This window comes from Canis lupus, chromosome 3, assembly GCF_011100685.1.
Source record: "Canis lupus familiaris isolate Mischka breed German Shepherd chromosome 3, alternate assembly UU_Cfam_GSD_1.0, whole genome shotgun sequence".
Classification (NCBI taxonomy): Eukaryota; Metazoa; Chordata; class Mammalia; order Carnivora; family Canidae; genus Canis; species Canis lupus.
In genome coordinates, this window is record NC_049224.1 from 25,321,409 (window position 1) to 25,342,915 (window position 21,507).

Consider the following 21,507-nt stretch of genomic DNA (forward strand, 5'->3'; position numbering starts at 1 on the left):
GAAGTAAGCTCTCGCCACATATCAAATCTGCCAGCACCATGATCTTGGACTTCCCAATCTCCATAACTGCAAGAAATAAATTTCTGTTATTTATAAGCTACCCAATCTATAGTATTTTGTTAGAGTAGCCTGAATGGACTAAGGTGCTGTCCCTCAATAGAAGGGGAATAATAAAAGTATTCACCTTTTACTGTTATAAGAATTAAATGAGTTAATAAATGTAAGGCACCTAAAACAGTACGTGGCACATTGTATATGTATCGAATAATACTATTTAAATAGGGTTATTTTGGATGATTTCAGACCCTATCCTCTCTCCTCCAACGTTTTTTCCCTCCTCTCTCTCTGCACAGATGGCCTTGCTGAATTCACCAAGGAAGGAGCAACCAAGAGAAGTTCCACGTCTCTCCATCAACAAATCTTTCAGTTTACTTGCAGTTATAGCCCATCCTCTGCCTTCTTTATTACTACAGATAACCTGTTATTATTCCTAAGATCAATTCCTCCACTTGGGCACCCCTCTAGTCTCCTCAAAGACTTATTTATGCAATTATCCCCTTTCTCAAATGAACTATCCATTTTTTTCTTCTCTACTAGAACAATCCCATAAAAAATGTCATAAAATCTGCCATCTTAAACAAACTCATCCTGACTCCACATCCCCCTCATGATAGAACCCCTCTTCTCCGCAGATCATAGAAAAATTCCTTCCAAAAGTAGGTCTACAGATGCTGTCTATGCCTCCTTCTTTGGCTCCAATCCCATAATCTCTTGGCTCCAATCCCATAAGGCTTACATCTTCACCACGGCACAGGATCCCCACATGACAAAGTCACCAATATCCTCCACATTGCCAAATGCAAGACAATTCTCAGTCCTCATCTTACACCCCATTGTCACATTTGCTCACTTCTATTTCTCCACTTGGCTTTGATTAGAGTATAGCATTGGCTTCACCTACCTCCCTTCTGCGTCACTAAGTCTCGCCCAGGGCTCAGGTCTCTAACCTTCCTCTCTTCTACCTACACTCACCCCCAAGCGACCTTACCTAGGGCTACGCTTTTCAATACTGATGACTCCCTGGAACTCCATATGTCTATACCCAACTACCCACTTCCCACCTCTACTTGGGTGCCTAATAGGATCTCAAACTTATGCATCCATAACAGAACTCTTAATCTCCCCTTCTAAATCTGCTCCTCTCCCAGTATAACCCACGCAGTAAATAACACTGCAAGTCACCAAATTGCGCAAGGTGAAAACCCCAACCCCAATCTCACATCCTATAGCCCTCAGCAAATCCTACTGGCTCAGCCATTCACCTTATCCAACCACTTCTTTTCCACCTGACAGTCTAAGCCATCATTACTGGATATCTCAACTGGAGCATCCTAACACCCTCTCAACTGGCCTCGCAGACTCATCGCTTATGGCTTTTTCTTCTCCTATATATAAATTTATACCCTATCTTGCTGCTCCCCTGCTCAAAACTTCCCAATGGCATCCAACCACATACAGAGGAAACACAGCTTTTACCATGAGCTTCCGGCTCCAGGTTTCCCTGTGGGCCTCTCAGTCCTTACCCAGGGCCACGCTGGTCCTCACTCAGGAGCTCCCCCTCCCTGATCCTTGGGTTCTGGAAAAGTACCAGCCGGGCAGCCCGGTGGGGTGGGGGAGCAGCGATTTAGGGACGCCTTCATCCCAGGGCGTGACCCCGGGGTCCCGGATTCGAGTCCCACGTCGGGCTTCCTGCATGGAGCCTGCTTCTGCCTCTGCCTGGGTCTCTGCCTCTTTCTCTGTGCCTCTCATGAATAAATATATATATATATATATATATTTTTTTTTTTTTTTAAAGTACCATCCCGTTGTCCTTCCTGGAAACTCTACCCCATACACGGGTTTAAACGGCCCCTGTCCTTAGCAGCTCAGCTCAACGTGATCTCCACGGAAACGGCTTCTGAAACCACCCCATCCGCAAGCCCCTGACACCTACTTTTATATTCTCTATAACGCTGATCAGAATTTAAAACGTTCCTGTTTACTTCTAAATACACTTTACATATATTTCTGCCTGCCAGCACCTAGAACAGCAATTTCATAAAAACAAGACACCCTCCCCTCGTTCACTATTGCATCCCCGGAGCCTAGAACGGTTACCTGGCAGGAAGAAAACATTGTAAAAAATAGTTGTGTGATAAACCAACATCCCAGAAATCCCTCAAATCTAGTCCATTCTACAGGAGAAACGTATGCTTTAAGAAAGTTAAATGAATCGCCCAAGGTCGCACAACCCGTAAGTGGTAGCTTTGGTTTCAAGGCTTGGAAACCTCCAATTACTACAGCACATAGCTTCCGGATTTTTTTTTTCCCCCGCAATTTACGATTCCGCTGGTCAGTCGGGTTGAAGCTCAGGTGGCCCGCCCTGCACGCTCGCGGGTCCCCTCGCTTTGCCCCGCCTCTGCTCGCTAAGCCCCGCCTTCGCTCGCTAAGCCCCGCCCCGCGTCGCTAAGCCCCGCCCCGCGTCGCTAAGCCCCGCCCCGCGTCGCTAAGCCCCGCCCCGCGTCGCTAAGCCCCGCCCCGCGGGTTTGCAAGCGCGCCTGCGCCCTCCAGCGAGTCTCATGCAAAGGATTCTGGGGTTGGTAGTCCGCACTCCTCCTGTCGCCCGCAGTGACTTAAAACCGAAATAAAAACAATGTAAGCGAAGCGACACTGAATGCCACACGAACTGAGTAAGGCCCAGGTTCTGGGAAGTGGCGCAAGCTTGTCGTTTTCAAACCAGGGTCGCCAGCTTCGGGGCAGGCGCTGCGCAGACAGCTGCATGGGGTCCTCGGCTGGGCGGGGCTTGTTCGCGGTGGCTTGTGGCTCCTTCCTGCCTCGCTTCTCTCTTTCGCTCAGGCCCGTGGCGCCGGCAGGATGGGTGAGCTGGCGGCGGCCGGGCCGGGGGGGTAGGAGTGGGGGGTCGCCGGCCGCACTCGGGGGTCGGGGGCCGGACGCCGGCGCGCAGGGACAGGGCGGCGAGGAGGACGCTGCCGGGCGGCCCGACGGGGAAGGCCAGGGGGCGCCGGCCCGCGAGCCCACGGCCCGGAGCGGGAGGGCCCATGCGGCGCCCAGGCCGCGCCGCCGCTGACGGGCGCTGGGCCGCGGGAGCTGCGCCGGGGCTCGGCGCCTGGGAGGGCGCGTCCATGCGGGCGTCCGCGTGCGCGCCTCGGTTGGGTCCGGGAGCCTGAGGGCCGCGCCACGTGCTGAGGCGGCGCGCGAGGGCCTTTGGGCTGCCGCCGGGCGAGGCGCGGGTGCTCGGAGACGTGAGGCGTGACCGCGGCGTACGGACCGACTAACCGGGGCTTCGCTCGCAGGCAAGTGTCGCGGCCTCCGTACCGCCCGGAAGCTCCGCAGCCACCGGCGGGACCAGAAGTGGCATGATAAGCAGTACAAGAAGGCCCACCTGGGCACGGCGCTGAAGGCCAACCCCTTCGGGGGCGCTTCCCACGCGAAGGGAATCGTGCTGGAGAAGGTGTAAGTGGGGGCGCAGGGTCCTCGCGGTGCGTCCGCGGTGCGGGAGCTCCCCCGGCGAGGCGAGGCGAGGCGAGCCGCGCGGCCGGCGCCCCACGGGGTCGGAAGCCGCCTGAGGTGGGGGGAGGCGGCAACGGAGGGCCGTCCCGAGCGCTTCCGACGTGCGCACGGCCCCCAGCCGTCGGTCCTCGCCTCTGCGACCAGCCTTGGCATCTTTCTATCCGGGGAAATTAAGGTAAGTTTCTGGCGGGAGGTTACGGTTTCCTGGCGGTCGGGTTTTGAATCCAGGCTCGACAGCTTTGTTTCTCCGTGCGTGTTTGTTGTTTTGCATCTGGTCAAGGGGCCGGAGGTCTTGTCCCTGATGTGCTGGACTGAGGAGAAGCTTGGTCGCTGTCACGGGACTTGGCCGATTTAGGAGCAGACTGAAAAGGTGGAACCCGTAGGGTTTCTAGGAAAGGCCGCTCACGGTGCTGTGCCGCTTGTGTTCCAGGGGGGTTGAAGCCAAACAGCCAAATTCTGCCATCAGGAAGTGCGTCCGGGTCCAGCTGATCAAGAACGGCAAAAAGATCACAGCCTTTGTACCCAATGATGGTTGTTTGAACTTTATTGAGGTAAGTATTTCAGTTTCTGGTATCTGTTCCTGAGAGCCTGTTTTTTCCCACTTTTTTATATGACGAATGGGTATTTTTAGCGATTGTCAATGATACCGGCAGTAAACTGTTGATTTTATTCCAGGAAAATGATGAGGTTCTGGTGGCTGGATTTGGTCGTAAAGGTCATGCTGTCGGTGACATTCCTGGAGTTCGCTTTAAAGTGGTCAAAGTAGCCAATGTCTCTCTCCTGGCCTTGTACAAAGGCAAGAAGGAAAGACCAAGATCATAAGTTTTGGTGGTAAAAACAGGACAATAAATTTTCATATACCAGAAACGTTTTGTGTCTTATTTTCCTTAACTGCAGAGGTGACGGTGTGTGCTTAACCATTTCAGGAGACTGGGATTCATAGTTTTTCTTCTCTTCGTGGAATAAACAAATCCACAGCTAATAAATCCAGAATAAATGCACAGTATCCCTGTGTAGAGGGCTTTTGGAGCTCACTGTACTTAAAGGAAGAATTGTGCTGGGAAACCATGCCAATGTGCATCCTGTGATCATCTCCTGGGGACCCAGTATGGTAAATAGCACCCTCAGGTTGCTCCCTGTTTGGGGGTTCAAGTATCTAAAGGTTCACGATCCATGTTGTATTTGTGTTTATGACAAGAAAGGCACTGGGTGACTGAGTGGATACAAGTCAATGGATGTGTGTACACCAGGCAAATTAGACCTGGAAGAAAAACTTGGGGGTGTTCAGCTATAGAAAAGATGAACCTAGATGCTCTTTGTCCTGACCTTGTCAGCAACCGATATATTTTGACCTTGGGGTTTATTTCACATCACAAAGTGTAAGTAATGAGTTAGAAATGCTCAAGAAGTGTTAATAGCTTGGCAATTGTTGGAAGCTGGGTGTTGGGTGCAGGAGGCAAGTTCTTTTTCATTCTTATTCCAGTATAGTTACGACATGTCAGCATTAGGGTGTACAACACAGTGCTACAATTCCATGTATCCCTTGGTGCTCATCCTGACAAGTGTCCTTAATCCCACCACTTACTTTAACTTCCCCCCACCCACTTCCTCTGGTAACGATCAGTTCGTTCTCTATATAATGTCTCTTGGTATTGTCCATAAGTTGTCTCAAAATTTCCATAGGACAAAAAATGGTAAAATCTCATGACTAAAATGAAACTAGCTTTCTTGAATCCCATCAGAGGACTGCTGCTGGCAGTGGGTTAACTTCATCTCTGATCAAAGCATAATGTTAGGTTATGTGTAGGACCTTGGAGAATAGAAATGCTTTGGCTTTCCATTGCCCATAAGACCAAGACCATGAACCTTTCCACAGCACAGGAGATGTGTGTTGTGTTTTGTCTGATGCTTGCCTGTTCAATAATGCCCTCTCCCTTGCTAAAATTTGCATTCGCCATGCAGCTTCAGGAAGTCCCTCATGCTACCTGCTGCTTCTCCCATCTCAGAACACTGATCCCCAAACCTCAAATTGTGTTTATGCTTGCTTCGAATGATTGACTTGTCTTTCCACAACATTGGAAAGTGGCTGTTTTTTCAAAGACTGAAATACAAAGTTTGGTATATAACATTGTATAAATTCAAGAGCTACATGTTAATTTGTTTTTTTTTTTTTTTTTTTTTTTTGCTACATGTTAATTTGATACATTTATGTATGGTAGTGAGACAGGCTGCCCTTGGTTTCTATTCCAGTGCTTACTAGAGCATGTAGTTGCACAGGTATTAGTTATGTCCTTCTCGAAGGCTGACCAGATGCTTTTGGATGGATATAACTGACCCAACCCAGGAGACCTCTGGGTCCTGCCCACCTGGCCTGAACCACAAGAGGCCACCAAGGATCACAGTTTCATCCCCACAGTCAGCACTGGGTCAGCCATGGTACAGGGAGCGAGGAGGTGCTGCCTGGCCTTGCAGGAGGGAAGAGGCAGGGGCAGGGCTAGAAGATGGTGGAAGGGATACCCACCCACACCTCTACAGTGTGTCATTTACTGCTCTGATGAGATCTCAGCCGAACCTGTAGAGACACACCTGGGAGTTAAGATACCTTGTGACAGTGGCTCGCACTTGTCTGCTGGGTGCACCCTGGACACCTGTAGCTAAGAGACTGACAGATGGACACCTAAATCCACCTCCGATGCCTCAAACCCCAAAGTTCTTGAAACTGATCTGTCTCCTTATGCCTCATTCTGCCTCCTGTGTATTCCTCTTACCCATTCCCCCCCACCTTGTGACTGATGCTGTCCCTTCTTGGGTCCAGCATGAAGTGTGTGTCCAGCCCTGTGCTGTGCCTGACTGCATGGAGGCTGTAGGGTGAGAGAAATGAGACACTAACCATGGGTGCAAAATTTAAGCAAAGTCCCAGCAGATTTTTCCTATAGAAACAAAAGCTAATTCTAAAATTTTTATCAAAAGGCAAAGGAACTAGAGTAAATACTGAAAATGAAGAATAAAGGGTGAAGGAACCACAAAACTTGATTTTATGATTTATAGCTACAGTAATCAAGACGGTGTGGTATTGAAGGGGGGTAGAGACATCAAAAAAATATAAACAGACCTACATAGGTAAGAACTGATTTTTGACAAAGGTACAAAAGCAGTTTAATGGAGGAAGGATAGAGGACAGTTTTTACAATAAAGAGTATGGACTTCAGTTTGCTAAAAGAATGGACCTCAACCTAAATCTCACACCTTATACAGAAATTAACAAAATGGATCATATATCTGCATGTAAAATGTAAAGCTATAAAATTGATAGAAGCAAGCAGAATATCTTCATGACTTCGGTGAAGAGCTCTTGGTACACCAAAAGTACATTACACACACACACAAAAGAAAGCATACATTGGACTTTTTCAAAATTTTACTCTGAAAAGTCTTAGAATGAAAATATAAATCACAGACTGGACAAAAATATTTGCAAATCATATATCCAACAACAAACTTGAGTCGAAAGTATATAAAGAACTTTCTAATCTCAAAAGTAAGGAAACAAATGGTCCTGTTACAAAACATGAATTTCCAATTTCCTTTGTTTCATTCTAGTAAGATGTCTGGTGGCAGGATTTAGTCATAATGGTCATGGCTATGGAAAACACCTGGAGTCCGTTTCAAGGTTGTCCAAATAGCTAACGTTTCTTTGATGGCTTTGCATAGTCAAGAAAAGAGACTAAGGTCATAAATTATCACATTACTATAAAATTTTCATGAACAGTGGCTTGTATAATCTTTATTTTAACGTATAAAATCTGTTTAAATGGACCATTCAAGTATTAGCTCCCATTTCTTAGGACATTATAGTTGGGGGATTTTCTTGGGTTGTACTGAGCATTCTTAGTTTCTAGCACAATTGCTGTCCATATTATTTGGTAAAGTGATGTTATGTTAGTATGTGAAGAAGATACATGGATTTTAAACCTTATTATCATAATAATGTGACCATAGGAGTTCTAGACCAAAGCATTAAAACATTAAAATTGTATGTTTTAAGCATAAATTGTCTCATAGGAGAAAGTCGTTTTTAGAGTGACACATTTGAAGGGATTCATGAGGGGATCCCTGGGTGGCTCAGCGGTTTAGCGCCTGCCTTTGGCCCAGGGCGCAATCCTGGAGTCCCAGGATCAAGTCCCACGTCAGGCTCCCAGCATGGAGCCTGCTTCTTTCTCTCTCTCTCTCATAAATAAATAAATAGATAAATCGTTAAAAAAAAAAAAAATGAAGGGATTCATGAGCCACAGATAACTAACATTTCCAAATATGCACATGCACAGTCGTCACCTCATTCAGGTTGTTACGCCTTTAATATATGGTGTATATCTTCAAAAACGAGGGGGCCCCTCACACACGGAATATTGGAACTTCAGCCAGACCTGATGAGCACCATCAAAATCCCTTAACATAATTCTTCCCAGACAATCTGAAGCTTTCAAATAGCAATTCCAGTGCCAAGGAGAGCTGCTCTTCAGGAGGGAGAAGAGGAAATCACGGCCCCAGATCACCCCTTCACATCTTCCAGAAAAATACTTTCCACAGGTCCTTACCAGTGATCTTGATTATTTGTGGTAATAAGTTATTGACATGAATTCTGTTCTTTATTCACAATGAGTTTTGTTTTGTTTTGTCGTTTTTGTTTTTTTTTTTAAGTCTAGCTTTCTAAAATCTTTTTTGCTTTGGTTAATTAGAAACAGAACAGGGGTCAAGTTACCTGGTTGGGCTAAAAGTGTAGGACATATTGAACATGCCCAAATTTTTTTTTTTTTTTTTTTTTTTTTTTTTTTTTTTTTTTTTTTTTTTTTTAAAGATTTTATTTATTTATTCATGATAGTCACAGAGAGAGAGAGAGAGGCAGAGACACAGGCAGAGGGAGAAGCAGGCTCCATGCACCGGGAGCCCGATGTGGGATTCGATCCCGGGTCTCCAGGATCGCGCCCTGGGCCAAAGGCAGGCGCCAAACCGCTGCGCCACCCAGGGATCCGAACATGCCCAAATTTTCAAAAAAAGGGTAGATGCTAATGAAAATATTATGCTTCCTTACCTCTTTTACCAATCAGCTAATGCTTAAATCTACACAATAGTGGGGAAAGCAAGGCACATTTTAAATAGTATTTCATTTCAATCACAGCTGAGAACAGTTGAGAGAAACATTACTTATTGAAACATACCATTAACACCTTTGGAAACAGTGACATGAAATAGGTTGTTTTGTCATATCTTTTTTTTTCCCCATCAGCTTTGTGACTTTATCCAGACTTAAAAGTCTTTATACCTTTTCCTATATAATTTGACAGGTGCTCTGGTTTGTGTGTATTGGCAGGTAAGTAGGACCACTTTCCCCCTCTTTAGGTTCCTAGTAGGTTCCATTTTTTTTCCCAATCTTTTTATTTTTTAAAGATTTTCTTTCTTTATTCATGAGAGATAGAAAGAGGCAGAGACATAGGCAGAGGGAGAAGCAGGCTCCCTAGGGGGAGCCCAATACGGGACTCGATCCCAGGACCCCAGGATCACACCCTGAGCCAAAGGCAGACGCTCAACTGCTGAGCCACCCAGGCGTCCTTGACCAAGATTCTTGATCTAGGATTTGTCTCTTAGATTTTAAATAGTCTAGGGACCTCCTGCGACTGTATGCAGAATTTCCTTCCCCCCCCCACCAACACACACACTTTTTTAGAGAGAGGCTGCATATGTGTGCACACCTGGGGGGCAGGGACAGTGAGAGGCAGACAGAGAGGGGGAGAGACAATCTTAAACAGGCTCCACACCCAGCACGGAGCCTGAGATGGGGCTTGATCTCACAACCCTGAGATCATGACAAGGTGAAATCAAGAGTAGGATGCTTAACCAACTGAGTACCCAGGTGCCCCATGTATGCAGAATTTTCTGATATATATCAGCGATATGTGTGTGTGCGCGTAAACACTTCCACATATATGGCACACACATTTTTCTGAAAATAGGTTCTATATATTTTCAGACTTTTAAAGGGGTCCCTTCACAAGAAACTAGACATTGTTTAAATCTATAAAACTAGATTTGGCCACATATTACCTAACTGTCCATTTTAATCACAGCTGAGAAGAGTCACAAGAAGTTGTCTATGGTTTAACATCATTTAAGAGATGTCTCCAATGTGGTGAAGATCTGTGGATGGATCATCCAGTCTGCAGCACCTGCAAAATGTACATTTCACATTCTACTTTGATGTCAGCTGGAACAGAGGGCCATTTTAGAAGAAAGTTGCCCCATGTCACTGGCAAAGGTATAATCAGAAAGAGGGTGCAAAGCTCCACTTCAGGGGTTGAAGCAAGTGGAGGACCAGAACTCAAATGTTTTAACATATAAGACTGGAGTAAAACTTGTCAGAATAGATCAAATGAAAAATGTTTAGCATGCACCTGTAAAAACAAATGACATAATGTCTGCAATTTTCTTTAAAATATTTATGCAAATATAAAGTTAAGGCTAAATGAAGCAAACATGGCAAAAATCTTGGTAATTACGGATTCTGATGTATAAGTATGTGAGTTCATTATATTATTTTCTTTACCTTTGAGTACATATAAGATTTTCCATAACATTTTTTTATATTACATACATATCCTAATTGTTTAACTCTATGCTTTCTGGTTTTACCAGAACCAACGTATGGACGGTCAGCTCTGATAGGAAAAAAACGAAGATTTTTTGGGGCAATAAAATGGACAATAAAGAATCTGGAAAAACAACCCCAGCAGCACTGAGAAATGCATAGCATATTGAGAAGAAACAAAGCTGGGAGTCCATGCACATTTTAGCAGGACATGAAGAGAAAAATGATCGATTCTGTAATAAAAGCAAAGGAAAACAAAATTATTTTCAGAGAGTTTAGGAAATGGTAAAATACAGAATACTTCTGGGATATAAATCAGTATAGCCTTACTGGTGAACAGTTTAGGGACATGAATCAAAAGCCTTAAGACACTCCGTATCCTTTGATCAGTTCATTCCCTTAGTAACAGTACAACCTAAAGAAACCAAATGTAAGCAACTGTTCCTGCACACATTTCTCACTTCCATTCTGAAAGCGCTCTGAGGAAGGGGCTGTGTCTACCTTGCCACACAGGAGGTTAAATGCTCAATGAATGTATATTAATTAAACAGTGAGGAATTAGAAACAACCTAAAAGTCCAACAATAGGATTATTTGGGACATTTTTTAAAAAGATTTTATTTATTTATTCATGAAAGACACAGAGAAAGGCAGAGACACAACACAGGCAGAGGGAGAAGCAGGCTCCATGCAGGGAGCCCGACGCGGAACTCGATCTCGGGACCTCAGGCTCACGCCCTGGGCTGAAGGCAGACGCTCAACCGCTGAGCCACCCAAGGATCCCAAGGGACATTTTGATATAGAAGATTACTAGTCATTTTAAGTTGTTTTTTCAAAGAGCCACATGACATGGGAGAATGTTGCCAATATAATATTAAATGCAAAAAATCATAATGTAAAACCATATATGGAATGATCCTAATTAAATATATATTTAAACTAGTATGAAGAAATACATCAAAAGTTAACTGCAGTTATCCATGGGTGATTTACACTTAAGCACATTTAAAATTTTCTCCTTCAAGTGTTTCTGTGGCTTCCAAGTTATCTATGAGGACTAAAATCTTTTCTAAAAGTGAATTTTAGGGACACCTGGATGGCTCGGCAGTTGAGCATCTGCCTTCAGCCCATGGTATGGTCCAGGGATTGGTCCCATCCGCATCGGGCTCCCTGCATAGAGCCTGCCTCTCTCTGTGTCTCTCATGAATAAATAAAAAAAAATCTTTTTTGTTTTTAAAGTGAATTTTGGTTTCACAGTCTACAGCTAGGTAAGTGTAGCATTACAAAAAGCCAACATCTTTGCCTTCCTCTAATGCAAGTTCCCACTCTCCACTCTCTGAGGTGGCCTCTCTTACAAATTGTGTGTGTCCTAGGTCATGTTTAATGTTTCTACATACATATACTGCATATGTACTCTAGAAAATGGGTGGTATTGGTGTACTTTTTATATAAATAGTGTTAAGTTGCATGCATATTTATCATCAAGTTTCTGTTTTCTGTTTTAACTCAACAACCTATTTATGAGAGCTGCCTGTGTGGGGGGACTGGATGGAGTCATTCCCCTGAACTGCCGTAGAGCATCACATCTGAGTTAGCCATTTCTCTGTTAATAAGCAGGTACGGGCCTGGCTATTCTCTCTGAATCTATTAAAGAAAACGATGGAGGAGACCACATCCCACTTCTCGGCTGGTGTCAGGAAAAGAAATCATCTCAAAGGAAAGAGTGGGCCACAGTTCCCAAAAGAGGAAACCACGTCCAGTTCCTGGTGCCGGCAGAAAGCCCAGCAGAGCCTTCCCCTGTGCTCAGGAGTCAGCCACATATACAGACATTCTGCCGAGATGGAGTATTAGCATGTGCCGGGCACCATGCTAAAGATGAAGATCTCGCACACGTGTGCAAGTCACGATGCACGAAAGGTGGCAGAGGCACTGACCTGTGATCTCCAGGTTAACCTATCAGGATATGCTTACTTACATTTTTGCCTCAGGTTTAACAGTGATGTCTGGGTATTTGAAAACCTTCAAAGTAACCCAAGAAATCATAATGCAGCCACAGGTTTTATTTACTCTCGTGTAAAGTATATTTCAGTGTAGGAAAAAATGTGAGTTTCCAGTTTGTTTTTAATAATTTACAAATGGGACATGGTGAGCTCTAAAATCACTTTCAGTTTTCACAGTACTTGCAATAAGGCGCTTTTACCACTAGGTGATGCTATTGACAACACAAAAGGTAAAAGCAAAGCCTGGAGTAGGGCTTGACAACACTACAGCGTTTAAGAATAAAAACGTGAAAGCACTTTTACAGACAAGTCCTATAAAAAGACCTATGTGCATAATTAAGTATCTCAGTTGCCATGGGCACACCGGTAGTTCAGTACTGCCTATATCCTTCCAGAATAACCTTCAGCAACTTACTGGTCAGCAGTAGAAGGGGCAATCCAAGGGTCCTAGAGTTGGAAGGGAGCTTATTTATCCATCAGTTTTCAAATCCCTGTTCCCTGAAGTTAGAAATATATTTACATCACCACTTAGCATGCATGCATGCAAATACGCACACACCCATATAGATTTTATATGTATGAAACCAAAGTCGTCTCAGAAAACAGTAATATCCTTACCATGTGCTTTTTTTCTCATGTATTTGTAAAATAATAGAACATACACATATTGTTCTCTGCCCCCCAGTTCCCGGTACAGAGCTCCTAAAATCCTTATAATTTCCCACATAATAAGAGCATGGGAGGAGCATCTCTTCCAATATCTGGCCTTTGATTCTGGTTCCTGACACAGAGTTCCTAAATCCCTTGGAATTTCCTAGATGACAGGAGTGTCTTTTGTTCTAAGGAGGTGACTTTTGGTGACTTTGGTGGGTTCTTGGATAGTTTCAGGATGGGGGCTGATCACCAGATAGATCTAGCTCTGATTAGAAGCTTGGGACTTTCAGGCCTATCCTCCATCCTCTGGGAGCAGGGGGTGGGCAGCTAGAAGTAGAGTTAGTGACCATGCATGCCTATGTAACGACACGTCCATCAAATCACCAAAGTATGAGGTCCAGAGAGCTTCCAGGCTGGTGAACACATCCATGTGTCAGGAGGGTGCTGCACCCAACTCCATGGGGACAGAAGCTCTTATGCCTGCCCTATGTAGCTCTTCATTTGGGTATTCATCTGTATTCTTTATCATATCCTTTGTTATTTAATGAAGTGGTAAACATAAGGGTTTACCTAAATACTATGAGCCATTCTAGCAAATTGTTGAACCCAGTGAGGGGGTCATGGTAATCCTGGTTTATAGTCAGTCAGAAATACAGGTGACCACCTGGGACTGGTGACTAGAGTCTTAAAGTCAGGCAGTCTGGTGGGACTGAAGTCTTAAGTTACAGGATTTGATCCTCACTCCATACTGATAGTGTCAGAACTGAACTGAATTGTAGGGCCCCAGCTGGTACTGCAGGATTGTTTGTTGTGTGAAAACCCACACATCTAGAGTCAGAAGTGTTGTGAGTGTAGTAGTATGAGAGTAAAGAAAAGAAGACACACAGGGAATGTTTTCCAAGACATTTTCTATTTCATATATATATATATGTCATAAACTAATAACTGGATTTTATTTGATCTCACACACTTCTTTCCATTTAATACAGTAGGAAAGAGAGGCTGAGAGAGGTGGGGTGACTTGCCCCAAGTACCACAGCGAGGACTCAGGGTTTTCAGGACACTGGCAGGTTTTGTTTTGGAAGGCTCTGGGCAAAAATTGAAAAATGTCCTTGGCACACTCCCAACCCTTTCTGTGCTCCTACTTCTACAGCCTGTGGGCCAGAACCCGCTGGTGAAAAAACTGACAAAGTGTAGATGTGATTAGTTATATGCAACTGTCATTTTAAAAATATAGGATCTTTCTAAAATGCAAACGTGATCACTTTACCTCCTCTACTTAAATTACCCCAGTGGCTCTTTCTGGTTTTCTGGCCAAATACAAATTCTCAGTGTGGCAATAAATCTCATCCAGGCCTGGCCCCGGTCCTGCTAGCCAACCTCACTCTTTATCACTTCCCATGCATTTTCAAGGACTTTCCTGCATTCTTGACCTGGTTAAATCCTAAGTTTTTCATACTCCACTCACATTCCTCTTCTACAACCTTCTCGGGCCCTTGCTTTGCACGTCTTTGCCACAGCACACATCGTCTGTCCCTGAATCTTCTAGTCTGTCTTTTCCACTGGCCTGTGGTTCTTAAGAGCCAGGGTCATGTCTTTCCACTTGTCATACCTGGCAGCTAGCCTAGGGCTCAGTATATAAGAGGAACTTAATAGGTATCTGCTGGAGTAAATATCTGCATATTCTTACTCTCACATTTTAATGGGGGGGGGGGGGGCGGCAACCCAACTCACTGGAATATCAGCTCTCTGAATTATGTAAGAGCTGGTTTTAACAATGCAGACCTCCATTTTCTCATATCTTGAGAGTATGACTAACTATATCTATCTCAGGAAAAATGGATGCAAAAGCCCAGTTTCAACTTCCTTTTTTTTCTCTTCATTCTAATACAACTGTGTTAGGAGGATGTTTTTTAGCCCTCAAAGTGTAGGCTAGTACCAAATGATCAAAACAGCCTCTGGTCACCCACTCAAATCCCCAGACTGAGAGCCTTCCCTGGATCCCATACGAGAGGCAGACAGCAACTCTTCTGTGCGCGCCGCCTTGCAACATACCCCCAAAAAGTGGGTCAGTGAGTTACTTACTACCCATCGTTAAGGAGGGGAAGAAATTAAGAGTGAAAGGAAGACAATTAAATGCCAATGTGACCAAGTATAGTAAGTAATGAAAGGCCAAGTTGACCAGTGGGGGCTGTGGTGGTCAGAGATGGCTTTGTAAGAGTGAATTATATAGATTAGGTGAGAATTGAGTAGAGAGATAAAGAAGGAAGCATATCCTTCCTATCCACAGTCAGATAAGGATGTGAGCAGAGAAGACTTGCCTGATCAGAGGCCCATTTGTGTTGGGAGGAGTCGGGCCTGAAATGAGGTGGAAGGGGGAAGGCATGCTGGCACTGGGCAGGACAGGGGCCAATTATCCCTTATCATCCTTGTCCCATGTGGCATTGTGTTGGTCATGAAGCTCATTCCGGTTGACTTACCATTTTGATCTCCTCCCTGCTCTTCTTGTTAGGTAAGTGAGATGAATATTAATGGACTTTTTAAACACAGAAAAATGGTAAAAGATCTGGGTGGCTCAGTTGGTTAAGCGACTGCCTTCAGCTCAGGTCATGATCTCAGGGTCCTGGGATGGAGCCCTGCAGCTTCATAGTTGGGCTTCCTGTTCTGTGAGGAGTCTGCTTCTCCTTCTCCCTCTGCCCTTCCCCCTGCCCATGCACACACATGCTCTCCCCCCCACCCCCCCCGTCTCTCAAATAAATACACTCTTAAAAAAAAAAGAAATGGTAAAAGACTAAAGAAGATTAGGAAAATTAGCCCAAATCACACAGCTAGCAGCTAGCCAAAACTCACAGTCTAGATCTCTACACTTCTATTTCACAGACCCAAGAATTGTAGCTGCTCTCACAAATCACATAACTGAGGACCAAAGAGGTGAAGGGTTTTCCAAGGCTACAGAAAAGCAGAGTTTAGGATATTGGCTGGTAGCAGCTTTACCCAGCTTTAATTCTGATTGAAGGAGTTTTGCATTATATTAACTAGAGAAGAAACCCAGAGGGGAAAATCCTCATATTGCAGAGAAAGAACTGTTACTTCGACAAAACTAAATATTTTCTAATGTTTTACAACTGTTGGGATAACAGTCTGTTAGATAGCTGCATTCTTAAACATGGAAATTTTTATCAACTAAAAATTAAAAGTTTTTTTTAAGTGAAAAATATTCTGAAAAGAAATTGAGCTGCCTGAAGAGAGGGATCTATCTGGGGAGGGAGGTCTCTACAACCTTCAAGAGCTTTGCAGAACTTTTTCTTGCCACTGAAGAATTTTAAGGTCTCCATCAATCAGAGAAAAAAAAAATTAACTTAAAAACACCACCACCGGGATCCCTGGGTGGCGCAGCGGTTTGGCGCCTGCCTTTGGCCCAGGGCGCGATTCCTGGAGACCCGGGATCGAATCCCACGTAGGGCTCCCGGTGCACGGAGCCCACTTCTCCCTCTGCCTGTGTCTCTGCCTCTCTCTCTCTGATAGTGATAGTCTGTGTGACTATCATAAATAAAAATTTTTTTAAAAAGTTATAAAAAACAAAACAAAACACCACCACCAACACCAAAACAAAAAACCTACACACTGTCCCTACAGTGACTGACTACTATCATCGCAGAATCTGTTAGCAAAGGATAACTATTATTTCCAGACGAGTACATCATCCAGATGACACATTATTATAATTTATTTAGTTTTTTTTTTACCCCAGAAATGACATGGTCTGAGAAATGACTTGCTGAGAAATCTGTGTTTACATTAGGGAGAGTGGGGGTGGGGGGAAAATCCCTGCAGAAGTTGAAAAGATGTTAAGTGGTAAATACCAAAATGCCCAGCAAGCATGTAAGCAGGCTCTCATCCCAGCATGAATATGTGCAGCTCAGCATTTTAAAATTTACTTTTAGCTTTTCTAGCAGTTTGAATTAACCCATTCTCTACTTCTGCTCCCTGTGTGAGAGCCCAGCCCTGAACCTACAGACTAAAAGTGTGGGCTCAGTCTTCAGCGATTGGCCAGCAGATAATCCCCTCACCCTGACTGCTTCCTCCGAATGGGCTGCCTCGTGAACAAATGTCTCCTGGATGTTCTTAACAACCAGGAGGCCCAGGGCAATGCCCAGACAAACGTTAGGAAGGAAGTCCAGCTATTTGGAGCTCTACACAGAATTGGAAAAGGCCTGTTGGGAGACCAAACCAATTCAGATAAATGCCACACTAAATGTCTGTACATCCAGACCAGAGGTTCTCCAGAAGCAATTATGTCAAAACCACCCCAGATAAGCTGTTTTAGGAGATGGACCCCAGCATCTGCAATCATAAAAGATCCTCAGGTGACCCTAAAGTACATCCCTCTTCACAGACACTAATCTAGATTCTCTAAAGAGGCAATTACATTTTTGTCTTAATTTCAGACCCTGGCAAGATAAAATGAAAAACAAAGCAAGCAACTCCAAACCAAAAATTCTTCCAGATTAGGGTTTCAGCATATCAGTTACTGCAGACATTTGCTTCCAATGGAAAAATAAATCCATGTCGAAATCTTGGTGAGTTGAACTACTGCGCGTTATTTGTCCGATTAATCAGGCAGGGCTGGCCAGGTACAGTTCTGGTGTTCTTCACGCCTCAATTTCTAGGTTCTTTGGCTCAATAGAAGAAAGTGAAGAACAAGAACAAAAGCCAAGAGAATAAAAGAGGGTTACCTGAACAGTACAGACTTATTTCAAGAATAACAATCCTGAAGTAAAGTCATCCACTCCTGCAAATGGGTTTGCATTATTAGTGCAAAGTCCAATATGCTTCCTCAATGCTTGGTCACTGGTTGGTTGGAAACTTAAACAAACGGTCCATATTCAGCCTATTAAAGATGAAAGAAGACTTAATATTTGATGGGGCCAGTAGGGCCCCCAAGTGCAAGAGAGACAACAGGATCTTTATAATAGCAAAACATGCAGCGCAGACTTCCCTTTTACCTCGGTCAATTCACATTCCCTTCATCCTGAGAAGCTGTTCTGGCATAACTCAGAGGTAGGTTTAGCCCAACAACTGGCCCTACAACACTCAGCCATGATGTGATGTAGTTGACACTCCTAGGAAACAAGTGAAAATACAGGCAATTCTAATGTTTCATTGAGGTGGAGGAGGAGTAGAAAATCATTAACAACAGAAGAGAAGAACTGTCTTCGAAGACATGTGCCCACCATGTGGAATCCCAGCATTTCCAAGTGTCAGCTCCATTGCCTGACACGGACTTGAGATCCAAGGAGACTGAGGTAGCGAAAGGGGGAGTTAAAGGGCGTTGAGGCTCCTAACTCCTCTTGATGATTCCAATTTTACACTTAAAATTTATAGCATTGGCTAAGGTAGTGGAGTGTGGTGGTTAAGAGCACGGCTCTAGAGGCAAAAACGCCCGGGTTAAAACCCCAGTTCTACCACTTAGAACTAGTTGTGTGAACTTGGCCAAGTCATTTAACCTCCCTGTGCTTTAGCTTTCTCCTCTGTAAACTGGGTAAAATAATGGAACTTAGCTTATGGGGTGTTATAAAAATCCAATGTCATTAATTATCTAAAATACTTAGAACAGTGCCTAGCACACAGGAAAAATCAATAAATGTTAGCCATTACTATTATTACAAAAAATATTTCTTTTTTAGCTTAGCTTTTAGAGTCACATAAAAAGATTTACACTTTTAAAATAAGAGTAAAAGCCAATGTATCTTGATGGTGTTTCTTACCTATTGATTTTTCGAGAATTCTTTAACACAGGAGTCATGAATTCATTCGTCTTGCAGGGATGAAGTACAAAAAAGGGTTGTCCAAGTATTGGATGCTCCTGTAAGAATCAGAGTTGGTCCCGGAGTGCCAGTGTGAATTACTTCGAAAAAGTTAAAACACACAATCTGGTTTGTTAAAATAAAAGTTTGTTTTAAATTCCAAGTTACTAAATTAAGAGACAGATCAATTTCGGTTTTGAAATATAATTCATAATCCAAACATGAGAACAAGCTGGAGGAGTCATGGATTAATACAGCCTTACAATCAAGTGCAAGGGGCACGAGGTTTTGTTTACACACTACGAACTATAGATACATTTTCAGTTCTAACTCTTTGTCAACTAGTGTTTCTCTTCAGCTGAGAATCATTCTCCAGTTTTTCCTCAAGGATGTCTGTGAAGCTCGGACGCCTGACCATCGGAACAACACACTTCATTCACCTCTTTGTAAGAGGACCAAAATCTTCCACACATTTTTCTACACGAACTTTGCCAACAAGTTGCCTGTTTCAAGCCTGAGTGTGGCGCCAGCAGGCTCACGGGGTAGAATGGCGGGGGGAGCAGGAGCACGGCTGGCATTATTTAAATCGCTGTCCTTCTGTCTGTCCATCTCTCTGAGTTTCTTTGTTCATCTGGGTTGTTTTTCTTTTTTTTAAGATTTTATTATTTATTTGAGAGACAGAGACGGGGAGTGAGAGAGAGGATGAATGAGGAGGAGGGACAGAAGCAGGCTCCCCGCTGAGCAGGGCCCGCTGATGAGGAGGGGGAGGAGGGGGGACTCAACCCCAGGACCCTGGGATCACACCCCAAGCTGAGGGCAGACCTTTAACTGAGCCACCCACGTGCCCCTGTTTACCTGCTTTGATCATTTGGTCTTTCTCAGGCTCATAGGGCCATCTCTGTAAGTGAGAAGCCCATTCGATGGGAAGGGTGAGCAGGAGAGAACATGGGCAGAGGGAGAAGCGGGCTCCCCGCTGAGCGGCGGCGCTGACGCCAGGCCCCGGATCACGCGGAGCCGGAGCCGCAGGCAGACGCTTAAGCAATTTAGCCACCAGGCGCCCTCCGTGGCCTTAATGAGAGAATGGCCACAGGGCAGTGCTGGTCAGGCTGCTGCCAGGGCGGGAGATGCACCTCATTTGGCAAACAACGGGGAGCCCCGGGAGGTTTCTATGCAGTGCGTGACCTAGCATGAACTGTACCAAAACAAAAACAGTTATTATTATTATTTTTAAATACTTTATTTTTCTCACGAGAGACACAGAGGGAGAGGCAGAGACATAGGCATGGGGAGGAGCAGGCTCCTTGCTGGGAGCCTGAAGCAGGACTCCATCCCAGGACCCTGGGAGCCAAAGGCAGGCGCTTAACCACTGAGCCACCCAGGCGTCCCCTAAAACAATTATTGGACAATAAATTTATTGACTGTTAACATCGTGGATTCGCCATTATGCCAAAGACTGCAACCTCAAATATTGTTATGGTTTAAATGTTTGCGTCCCCCTAATTCGTACGTTGAAATCCTAATATTAGCCCAGTGTGATGGTATCACAGGAGGTGGGGCCTTTGGGAGGTGATCAGGTCATGAGGGTAGAGCCTCGTGTTTGAGATTTAGGACTTTATAAGAGAGACCCCCAAACGCTAGCTTACCCCTCTCTGCCACGTGAGGACACAAGAAGTGTGCGACCTGAAAGAGGGCCCTCGGGAGAACAGCCTGGTACCCTGATCTCAGACTTCAGAATTGTGAGAAATAAACGACTGTTGTCTATAAACTACCCAATCTGTGGGAGTTTGTTACGGCTGCCCAAGCAATCTAAGACAAATATCTACAAAAACGGCGCAGGTGACCTGAAGTAAGGAAGTCAGTTCAATACACCAGCAGGTGAAAGGGACTGTGGGCAAATGGAGAGTGCTCCCAGCCAAGGCTATGCTTGCTACTCTGCTCCAGCCAACTGTGCCATGTGGGAATGCAGGTTCAGTGTGCCAGGTCCTTCCCATTTGTCAAAATAGCCTAGGAATCCAGATTTTTATGTAAAACCTCCTAAATTTAAATTTTGGCACTTAAAAAAAAATCATAGAATGGGCCAAATAAAACAAGCCTGTTGGCTGGATTTGGACGAGGGGCCTAGCTTCTTGTCTTGGCTGCTTCTCCTTTTCTCAGCCAGTCCAAGGAGAAGCTGAACTCAGAGCATCCCTGGAAAGAATTACATGTGGTTGTTGCTGATAACTCTACCCTCCAACCCCAAAACACTCACGTCTGTGTGCATGTGTACAAACCTACTCACAGGAAATCAGAGGCACCTCCGCTGTGTATTGGAGACACTGAGTGTGGAGATTTGTGGGTGCAAATCTATGCTGAGGGTTCAGGTATCCGCTGGGTGTGGGTGGGTGTATGTCTCCCAAGTGTCACCTGTAGAGTCTGCTCAGGGGCCTGACTCTTAGCGCAGAGCCTGAGCTCCCTTCATTCCTGCTCTTTCTCTACTGTTCCCTCCCATCCCTAAGCAGACCCTGAGGTCACAGCCCAAATGTGTTTGCTTGAAGCAAGTCCTCCTGTCCAGCTTGATTGTGGCTCCCCTTGCCTGCCTTCAACTAGTATTTATTAATTCAACACTTATCTATTGATCATCTCTTACGTGTCTGCCAGGAACAGTTCTGGATATAGTAACAGAGATCACTATATCTCAAAGATAAAGCCCCTGATCCCATGGAACCTACGTGCCAGTACAGGAAGTAGCCAATAAATACACAGAACAAATAAAGAAATAAGATAATCCAAATAATAGTAAGTGCCATGAATAACATAAAAAGGGTCCCTTGATTTTGAGAGCATTTGGAACCCAAAAA

The 21,507-nt window shown here is 44.6% G+C and overlaps 2 protein-coding genes across 16 annotated transcripts in view; one reads left to right on the forward strand and one right to left on the reverse strand.

Annotated features, from left to right (window-relative positions):
* The first annotated feature begins 2,762 nt into the window (after nt 1–2,762).
* Nucleotides 2,763–4,437, forward strand: RPS23 (ribosomal protein S23). Its single transcript, XM_038532417.1, has 4 exons — nt 2,763–2,917; nt 3,354–3,513; nt 4,001–4,121; nt 4,246–4,437. The coding sequence occupies exons 1-4, from the start codon at nt 2,914–2,916 to the stop codon at nt 4,390–4,392; spliced, it is 432 nt and encodes a 143-aa protein (XP_038388345.1). The 5' UTR covers nt 2,763–2,913; the 3' UTR covers nt 4,393–4,437.
* A 4,971-nt stretch (nt 4,438–9,408) lies between these two features.
* The window catches only part of ATG10 (autophagy related 10), a 221,128-nt gene continuing 209,029 nt past the window's right edge, over nt 9,409–21,507 (reverse strand). For 11 of the 15 annotated variants that reach the window (XM_038532420.1, XM_038532418.1, XM_038532424.1 and 8 more), the window contains 3 exons: nt 18,632–18,729; nt 17,870–17,986; nt 16,567–17,754 (listed from right to left, as the gene is read on the reverse strand). In XM_038532420.1, coding sequence (XP_038388348.1) covers nt 17,875–17,986; nt 18,632–18,729 — 210 coding nt within the window. In that variant the 3' untranslated portion in view covers nt 16,567–17,754; nt 17,870–17,874. Of the gene's footprint in view, nt 12,708–16,566; nt 17,755–17,869; nt 17,987–18,631; nt 18,730–19,525; nt 19,863–21,507 lie in introns of those variants that run through there. The other 4 variants (XR_005356790.1, XR_005356789.1, XR_005356788.1 and 1 more) reach the window with 4 other exon arrangements.